The 10,557-nt window shown below is 45.3% G+C and overlaps 1 protein-coding gene across 2 annotated transcripts in view; it reads right to left on the minus strand.

The window, feature by feature from the left end:
- The window catches only part of TMCC2 (transmembrane and coiled-coil domain family 2), a 248,176-nt gene extending 239,636 nt beyond the window's left edge, over positions 1–8,540 (minus strand). For both annotated transcript variants that reach the window (XM_082245570.1, XM_082245569.1), the window contains exon 1: positions 7,859–8,540. In XM_082245570.1, coding sequence (XP_082101696.1) covers positions 7,859–8,047 — 189 coding nt within the window. In that variant the 5' untranslated portion in view covers positions 8,048–8,540. The remainder of the gene's footprint in view (positions 1–7,858) is intronic.
- Positions 8,541–10,557: the final 2,017 nt, after the last annotated feature.

Raw genomic sequence — 10,557 nt, forward strand, 5'->3', positions numbered from 1 at the left:
CACGTTAGTAAGCACCAGGCATACATTAACCCCTCCCTCTCCAATAAAATTAACCCCTTCCCTGCCAGTGTCATTTTTACAGTAACAGTGCATATATATAGCACTGATTACTGCAGTAATGTCACTGGTACCCCCAAAAGTGTCAAAAATGTCAGTCAAGGGTCCGATCTGTCCGCCTCAATGTCGCAGTCCCGCAAAAAAAAAAAAATCACAGATCGCCGTCATTACGCGTTAAAAAAAAAAACACCAAAAATGACAAAAATCTTTCCCTTTGTTAGTAAACGCAATAACTTTTGCGCAAACCAATCAAAATACGCTTATTGTTATTTTTGTTTTACCAAACATAGGTAGCAGGAAACAAATTGGCCAAAAATTAAAAAAAAAATTGATTTTTACATTTTTTTTGGGGGGGGAATTTCATATAAAAAAATGTGAAAAATATTGTTGTTTTTTTCAAAATAAACGCTCTTTTTTTGTTTATAGCGCAAAAAGTAAAAATCGCACAGGTGATCAAATACCACCAAAAGAAAGCTCTGTTTGTGGGGAAAAAAAGGACGTAAATTTCGTTTGGATACAGCGTCGCACGACCGCGCAATTGTCAGTTAAAGTCGCACAGTGCCGAATCGCAAAAAGTGGCCCAGACGTAAGACAGCAAAATCCTCTAGTGGTAAAGTGGTTAAACAGGTTGTAAACCCCTGGATGAAAAAAAACAAAAAACCTGTATGACAAGGGCATAATGAGCTAGTATGCATCGCATACTAGCTCATTATAAAATACTTACCTTAGAACAAAGCCCTTCCAGCAGAGCCTGCTCACAACTGGGACGGCTGCTTCCGCGTGTTTCTTCCGGGTTTGCATACCCTGACGCTGTGAGAGGCCAAAGCCGTGATTACATGACTCCCGTGCATGTGCGCAGGAGCTGCCTGTTTGCGGCACAGTAAGCCGGACCTTTAGAGCGCATGCACCAATCACGTCATTGGCTGAATGCACTCTGAATATCTCCTTAACTGTGCAAGTTTAGGAGATATTCACAGTACCTACAGGTAAGCCTTATAATAGACTTACCTGTAGGTACAAGTGGTGTACCAAAGTTTACAACCACTTTAAAGTGGAACTATGGGCAAAATAAAAAATTACATATATGATGGAGTTTATCACTGGCATTAACACAATAGGGGGGGAATTTACTAAAACCAGAGCACACAGAATCTGATGCAGCTGTGCATGTTAACCAATCAGCTTTCAGTTTAAATTAAGCTTTGACAATAATACCTAGAAGCTGATTGGTTACTTTGCCAAGCTGCACCAGATTCTTTGTGTTCTAGTTTTAGTAGTAAATCCGCCGCCCCCCATTGTTTCTTTGGAGTCCCTCTGTTACATGCCGATCCTGCCAGTATGTTTTTTTATAACTCCCCAAGCTGCTCAGCAACAATTATAGGGTTGAGACAAAACATTTAGCTACTTTCTGACCGCAGACCTTTATTCTCTCAGGATTTAGCACAGAGCGCCTGTGAGCCTCCTATTTAAGATCACAGGTCTCTGTGTTGATTCCACAAGGCCACCCCCCTTACAGTTAGAAAACACCCAGTAGGCATACACTTAAACCTTTGATCGCCCCTGAGTTAACCCATTCCCTGCCAGTGTCATCATTACAGTAACAGTGCATATTTTTACCACTGATTACTGTAGTAATGTCACTGGTCCTCCCAAAAATTTCAAAAATGTGAGTTAGGGGTCCGATCTGTCGCAGTCCCGCTAAAAATCGCTGATCGCCGCCATTACTAGTAAAAAATAAATAAATAAAAATGACATCAATCTTTCCCCTAGTTTTTAAACGTGACAACTTTTGCGCAAACCAGTCAAAATACGCTTATTGGGATTTTTTTATTTTAACAAAAATATGTAGCAGAATTCAAATTGGCCTAAAATGATGAAAACATTTGATTTTTACATTTTTTTTTATTGGGAATGTTATAGAGCAGAATGTGAAAAATATTGTTTTTTTTTTTCAGAATTGTCGCTCTTTTTTTGTTTATAGTGCAAAAAATAAAAAAATTGCACAGGTGATCAAATACCACCAAAAGAAAGCTCTATTTGTGGGGAAAAAAAGGACATCAATTTTATTTGGGTACAACATCGCACGACCGCGCAATTGTCCGTTAAAGTAACGCAGTGCCGAATTGCAAAAAATGGCCTGGTCATTAAGGGGGTAAATCCTTCCGGGGGTGAAGTGGTTAAAGGAGTTGTAAAGTCAGAAGTTTTTTCTCTTTCTTAATGCATTGTATGCATTACGATAAAAAACCTTCTGTGTGAATCAGCCTCCCTATAACCCCCTAATACTTACCTGAGTCCCATCTCTGTCCACGAGTCCCTCAGCCGCCCATGACTCTCCCTCCTGAGACACAGCTGTGGCGCCATTAGCTCCTGTGGCTGTCAATCAAAATCAATTAGCCAATTAGGAGAGAGAGAGGGTGCGGGGCGGAACCTTCAGCAGCTCCATGTCTGAAAAGACACATGGAGCTGCAGCTTGGCTAGGGTGCCCCCATAGCAAGCTGCTTGCTGTGGGGGCACTCAACAGGAGGGAGGGGCTAGGAGCAGCAAAGAGGGACCTAAGAAGAAGAGGATCCAGACTGCCCTGTGCAAAACTTTGTTATTTAAAAAAAAAAAGAGAGACATTACAATCACTTTAACACTGACAGGGGTACTTACAATTGTCAGTTAATTAATTTATGTAAAACCTTTATCCCAAAAAAACTGCTACAGCTTAAAAGTGTTACTAGCCAGATAACCAGGTGAAAATAAAAGGGAAAAAGCATTAAATAGAAAACTAATACAACCAGCATATGGGTTTAGATACACATTAAAGCAGGACTCTGGGGAAAGTAAAAATGTTCCTTTGCAGAGGGACTGCCATCGCAATGCAGAGGTTAAATGCTCATTTAGGTGTGGGTGCTATAAAAGGCAAGTTTACTTATCCAATTCTCCACTCTCAAAGGCTCCTCCAGATTGTAAAACTCCTCCCAACAGTCTCTTCTCTCCTATGCTCCACCGGTCCCAGGTCTGAGGACATCATCAAATACAGTGCAGGGCCCATAGCCCTGCAATGGACATGAGGATGCTGAGGGACAGTTCATTGTCAGAGTGTATGGGAGTACAGGAGAGTGCTAGCTGCCAGGAGAGAAGAGATCTGGTAATTAAAACTGCTGTTTGTGTCACCCTAGACCTAAACAGGCATTTAACCCTTTCAGGGCAAAGGCAGTCCCACTGATAAGGAGCATTTTTATTTTCCCCGGAGTTGCACTTTAACACATACAGACAGATAAAATACATTGCAACCCGTTAGAGGGTGGCTACATTCATGCTCCAAGGTCACACTGTATGTAGGAATGTAACCACTTGCTAAGTCTAAGACAAAGGGATTTGTAGTGTGCTTAGAGCAGTGCAAATGATCACAACTAATATGCACGGCTTGTTCATAAGGGAAGTGGGGTAGAAAGGAGAAGTTCAGGAGCTCAGAGAACATTACAAGGAGGCAGAAAAACACAAAAACAAATTTAATGAAAAATAGAGTAGGGCCACTAAGAAGTGTGTATGGATTATTTTTGGAAAATATGTAATTTATTGTCACTTTAGTGTATACTGTATAAAATATAGGCTACATTCACACCAAGATAAGAGCCAGTGAAAATAACAGCGGCAAGAATCAGAGATTCCTGTTGCAGCCCTCAGTGCTAGGTGTGGCCACCGATCCAGTTTGCTATAATGACAGGTCGCTGGCGGCTGCACTTATTCGTAGCTCCCCCCACAGTCAGTAATTATCTGGGGTGATCGCTGCTGGGCACTCTTTGTGTGTGTCAAGCAGTTTTCCCTGCCAGTAATCGCTGGCTGTGCAGAGAGCCACGAATAGCTGCGGCCGCCAGCGACCTGTCATTATAGTGAACTGGGTCGGCAGGCACACCCAGCCACTGAGAGATGCAGCAGGAACTACCACTACAAATCACGCACTGAGAGACGCAGCAGGAACTGCCGCTACAATTCCCACACTGCGACATACAGCAGGAACTGCCGCTACAATTCACACACTGCGAGATACAGCAGGAACTGCCGCTACAATTCCCACACTGCGACATACAGCAGGAACTGCCGCTACAATTCACACACTGCGAGATACAGCAGGAACTGCCGCTACAATTCCCACACTGCGACATACAGCAGGAACTGCCGCTACAATTCACACACACTGCGAGATACAGCAGGAACTGCCGCTACAATTCCCACACTGCGAGATACAGCAGGAACTGCCGCTACAATTCACACACTGAGAGATACAGCAGGAACTGCCGCTACAATTCACACACTGTGAGATGCAGCAGGAACTGCCGCTACAATTCACACACTGCGAGATACAGCAGAAACTGCCGCTACAATTCACACACTGAGAAATACAGCAGGAACTGCCGCTACAATTCACACACTGTGAGATGCAGCAGGAACTGCCGCTACAATTCACACACTGTGAGATACAGCAGGAACTGCCGCTACAATTCACACACTGCGAGATACAGCAGAAACTGCCGCTACAATTCACACACTGCGAGGTACAGCAGGAACTGCCGCTACAATTCACACACTGCGAGATTCAGCAGGAACTGCCGCTACAATTCACACACTGCGAGATACAGCAGAAACTGCCGCTACAATTCACACACTGCGAGGTACAGCAGGAACTGCCGCTACAATTCACACACTGCGAGATTCAGCAGGAACTGCCGCTACAATTCACACACTGCGAGATACAGCAGGAACTGCCGCTACAATTCACACACTGCGAGATAAAGCAGGAACTGCCGCTACAATTCACACACTGCGAGATTCAGCAGGAACTGCCGCTACAATTCACACACTGCGAGATTCAGCAGGAACTGCCGCTACAATTCACACACTACGAGATAAAGCAGGAACTGCTGCTACAATTTGAGCCACTGTGAATGTAGCCTTAGTGTGCAATCAGGTACATACAGTATCTAACAAAAATGAATACACCCCTCAGATTTTTGTAAATATTTTATCATATCTTTTCATGTAACAACACTGAAGAAATGACACTTTGCTACAATGTAAAGTAGTGAGTGTACAGCTTGTATAACAGTGTAAATTTGCTGTCCCCTCAAAATAACTCAACACACAGCCATTAATGTCTAAACCGCTGGCAACAAAAGTGAGTACACCCCTAAGTGACAATGTCCAAATTGGGCCCAAGGTGTCAATATTTTGTGTGGCCACCATTATTTTCCAGCACTGCCTTAACCCTCTTGGGCATGGAGTTCACCAGAGCTTCACAGGTTGCTACTGAAGTTCTCTTCCACTCCTCCAAGACGACATCACCGAGCTGGTGGGTGTTAGAGACCTTGTGCTCCTCCACAGATGCTCAATAGGGCTTAGGTATGGAGACATGCTTGGCCAGTCCATCACCTTTACCCTCAGCTTCTTTAGCAAAGCAGTGGTCATCTTGGAGATGTTTTAAGGGTCATTATGTTGGAATACTGCCCTGCGGCCCAGTCTCCGAAGGGAGGGGATCATGCTCTCCTTCAGTATGTCACAGTACATGTTGGCATTCATGGTTCCCTCCATGAACTGTAGCTCCCCAGTGCCAGCAGCCCCAGACCATGACACTCCCACCACTATGCTTGACTGCAGGCAAGACACACTTGTCTTTATACTCCTCACCTGGTTGCTGCCACACGCGCTTGACACCATCTGAATCAAGTAAGTTTATCTTGGTCTCTTCAGACCACAGGACATGGTTCCAGTAATTCATGTCCTTAGTCTGCTTGTCTTCAGCAAACTGTTTACAGGCTATCTTGTGCATCATCTTTAGAAGGGGCTTCCTTCTGGGACCACAGCCATGCAGACCAATTTCATGCAGTGTGCGGCGTATGGTCTGAGCACTGACAGGATGACCCCCCACCCCTTCAACCTCTGCAGCAATGCTGGCAGCACTCATACGTCTATTTCCCAAAGACAACCTCTGGATATGACGCTGAGCATGTGCACTCAACATCTTTGGTCGACCATGGCGAGGCCTGTTCTGAGTGGAACCTGTCCTGTTAAACCGCTGTATGGTCTTGGCCACCATGCTGCAGTGTTTCAGGGTCTTGGCAATCTTCTTGTAGCCTAGGCCATCTTTATGTAGAGCAACAATTCTTTTTTTCAGATCCTCAGAGAGTTCTTTGCCATGAGGTGCAATGTTGAACTTCCAGTGACCAGTATGAGAAAGTGAGAGCGATAACACCAAATTTAACATACCTGCTCCCCAGTCACACCTAAGACCTTGTAACACTAACGAGTCACATGACACCGGGGAGGGAACATGGCTAATTGGGCCCAATTTGGACATTTTAACCTAGTGGTGTACTCACTTTTGTTGCCAGCGGTTTATACATTAACAGCTGTGTGTTGGGTTATTTTGAGGGGACAGCAAATTTACACTGTTATACAAGCTGTACACTCACTAATTTACATTGTAGCAAAGTGTCATTTCTTCAGTGTTGTCACATGAAAAGGTAGAATAAAATATTTACAAAAATGTGAGGGGTGTACTCACTTTTGTGAGATCCTGTATCCTGTAGTATACTCCGCTATATGACTTTTACCTACAGGTAAGCCTATAATAAGGCTTACCTGTAGGTACAATTAATATCTCCTAAACCTGCACGGTTTAGGAGATTTTAAACCTGCATGCAGCCGCTGACGTCTGCTCTGTCAGAACCTTCAGAGCTCCTTGGCGGATCTTGCCGGAAAGTGAAACCGACGTCATCGTAGCTCTGGCCACTCACAGCGCTGGAGCCGCCGAACCAGGAAGAGACGCCAAGGGAGCATGTAAGCTCCCTCAGCGTTGTCCAGACGACCGTGCCGGGGCTTCGTTCTAAGGTAAGTATTTCATAATGAGCTAGTATGCGATGCATACTAGCTCATTATGCCTTTGTCCTGCAGGGTGTGTTTTTTTGTTTTTTTTTAGGAGTATACAACTGCTTTAAGTATTGTCTGTGATATTTTTTATATTTGCCTCAGCATCCAATTTTTGGATGTTAGTGCAAACATGCAAACAAAAAAGTATCAGTCTCGATTGTTAGGCGACTTGTCAGCCTGACAAGTCGCGCTCCCTCGCGGTACATTAACTGCTACAGGACCCGTTCTAATAGGAGCGACACAAGTCGCTCCGACTTAGAAAAAGGGTCCTGTACTACTTCGGGGCGACCTCGGAACGACTTGCATAGACTTCCATTATGTGAAGTCCATGCAAGTCGCTCCGAAGTCGTGGTGCATTGGAATGCACAAGTCGCCCCCGAAGTAGTACAGAGTCGTGCCTCCCCAGTGTGAACCGACTCTTATGGACAGTAGTCAATTGTTTCTGTTGCAAGTGCACTAATATGGCTACAATCACCTCAAGCATGATGGTAAAACGACACTACTTGCACACAGGGTTTTAACAGGCATTTGTATGCCTAGCGTAATTTTATTGGCACTTTCCTGTGAGTGGGGTAGCTACATGTGCTGCATACAACCTGCCATAAAAGTGAATTCCTGCGCATGGTCAGGCTCCTGTAAACGGCATTGCTCCTTTTGCACCACGCATGCATGCCCGACGCATTTTCCAACTGCAAAACTTCCACTTTTGGAAAATACATCAGATGTGCAAAAAAGCCTTTCAAATTTACAAGCGCATGACCACGTATTCACCTGTATGGCAGGCAATGCGCAGCACGTGGGGCTCTCCAGACGTGGTAAAGCGACGGAAAATGACGCCAAGACCTGTGTGCATAAACTGTAGAAGTGATTGAAGAGATCCTGCAATTACCTTGAGGTCTGGCGGTTTGTTCCGTGTGTAAACAGGGGGTGCCGGGGTGACAGATGGTCCTGCTGAGCCCACATCACCAGGCGTTGGGCAATCCGATCCTCGCACTTCCATGGCAGTGGATGGCAAAGGTGCATCTTGTGCAGCAGCCACCTCCTCGGGGTGCAATTCGTCTGACTTACAACGCTTCATGTATCCAGACAGGACGAAGGGTAGAGGGGGCTGAAGGGACAAGTAAATGGCCAACACAACATCAAAAACGACCAGTAGATTCAAGTATGACAAAGGCAGGCAGCTTCTAAGGTCACATTACATAGGAGAATAGCTTTACATCATTCACACTCTGAACCTGAGACACGCATAGGCGCCCACGTTGCATAAGGTCTCCAATGTGACGGCATGGACACAAGTTCTGTCTGCTCAGACCCAATGTGCTTGAAGAAACGGCACCGTTATATCTACACGAATAAAAAAAAACGGGCTCCATAAAATGCAGATAGATAAACACCACATGAACGCATTCACGTCAGGAAATGTATCTCTATAGAGGCTGAGGAGGGGGCCCTCCGCTATTCATCCTGTCCAAGGCCTGTCCAGCTCCAGCTCCCCCGGGGCCCCGGCTGTACCGTCTGCACTTCATCCACAAGAGCCTGGGGTGACCAGCGCTCAGCCTACCTTGCTGCTGACCGACACTGCATCTAGCCAATCGAAAAGAAGCACTTGACACTTACTAGCCAACAGGAAGCGAAGGAGGGGCTCGAGTGTGATTTCAAGGTCGGTTGAGTTGCAGGAGCTGTCACAGAAGGTGGTGCTGTAAGAAGGGCGCTGTATACAGTGTGTGAGGGCTCATCCATAAGAAGACCCCCAAACGGCCCATACCTTGCACGACGGTGTATGGCATAGGAGAGAGATCACATTCTTTGTTCCAAATCACAATAAGTAAATATGATTTCTTATCTGGTTTGAGGAAAGGAGGTTGACAACGTCCACGGATAAAGTGTTAAGCATTGTGAAGCTTGGAAATGAAGTGAATTTAATCAAGAGCCAGGCAATCCCCCTGTAATCCCATGAAAGAAAGCAATAACCGTCATTTTGTGGCTTGTGCCAATTGTGGTTGCACAGCAAAGTTATATAACTGTACAGATCTCACTAAAATGAGAAAATTGTGTGTGTATATACATATATATATATATATATATATATACACAGTATCTCACAAAAGTAAGTACGCCCCTCACATTTGTGTACATATTTTATATCTTTTCATGTGACAACACTGAAGAAATGACACTGTTACAATGTAAAGTAGTGAGTGTACAGCTTGTATAACTGTGTCAATTTTCTGTCCCCTCAAAATAACTCAACACACAGCCATTAATGTCTAAACCGCTGGCAACAAAAGTGAGTACACCCCCAAGTCAAAATGTCCACATTGGGCACAATTAGCCATTTTCCCTCCACGGTGTCATGTGACTCGTTAGTGTTACAAGGTCTCAGGTGTGAATGGGGAGCAGGTGTGTTAAATTTGGTGTTATCGCTCTCACTCTCTCATACTGTTCACTGGAAGTTCAACATGGCACCTCATGGCAAAGAACTCTGAGGATCTGAAAAAAAGAATTGTTGCTCTACATTAAGATGGCCTAGGCTATAGGAAGATTGTCAAGACCCTGAAACTAAGCTGCAGCATGGTGGCCAAGACCATACAGCGGTTCAACAGGACAGGTTCCACTCAGAACATTCCTCGCCATGGTTGACCAAAGAAGTTGAGTGCACGTGTTCAGCGTCATATCCAGAGGTTGTCTTTGAGAAATAGACGTATGAGTGCTGCCAGCATTGCTGCAGAGGTTCAGCCTGTCAGTGCTCAGACCATATGCCGCACACTGCATCAAATTGGTCTGCATGGCTGTCCTCCCAGAAGGAAGCGTCTTCTAAAGATCATACACAAAAAAGTCTGCAAACAGCTTGCTGAAGACAAGCAGACCAAGCACATGGATTACTGGAACCATGTACTGTGGTCTGATGAGACCAAGATAAACTTGTTTGGTTCAGATGGTGTCAAGCGTGTTGGGCAGCAACCAGGTGAGGAGTACAAAGACAAGTGTGTCTTGTTTACAGTCAAGCAGGGTGGTGGGAGTGTCATGGTCTGCAGCTGCTTGGGTGCTTCCGGCACTGGGGAGCTACAGTTCATTGAGGGAACCATGAATGGCAACATGTACTGTGACATACTGAAGCTGAGCATGATCCCCTCCCTTTGGAGACTGGGCCGCAGGGCAGTATTCCAACATGATAACAACCCCAAACACACCTCCAAGACAACCACTGCCTTGCTAAAGAAGCTGAGGTTAAAGGTAATGGACTGGCCAAGCATGTTTCCAGACCTAAACCCAATTGAGCATTTGTGGAGCATCCTCAAATGGAAGGAGGAGGAGCGCAAGGTCTCTAACATCCACCAGCTCTGTGATGTCATCATGGAGGAGTGGAAGAGGATTCCAGTGGCAACCTGTGAAGTTCTGGTGAACTCCATGCCCAAGAGGATTAAGGCAGTGCTGGAAAATAATGGTGGCTACACAAAATATTGACACCTTGGGCCCTATTTGAACATAAGGGGGGAGGGAGGTGTGGAGTGGCAAAAGATCACTGTGGTGGCACCCACAAATGACCTAATTACATCCAGGGTCCAGCAGAGAATCTCCTGTTGGCCC

The sequence above is a fragment of the Pelophylax lessonae genome (genome assembly GCF_965119305.1).
Source record: "Pelophylax lessonae genome assembly, chromosome: 2".
Classification (NCBI taxonomy): domain Eukaryota; kingdom Metazoa; phylum Chordata; class Amphibia; order Anura; family Ranidae; genus Pelophylax; species Pelophylax lessonae.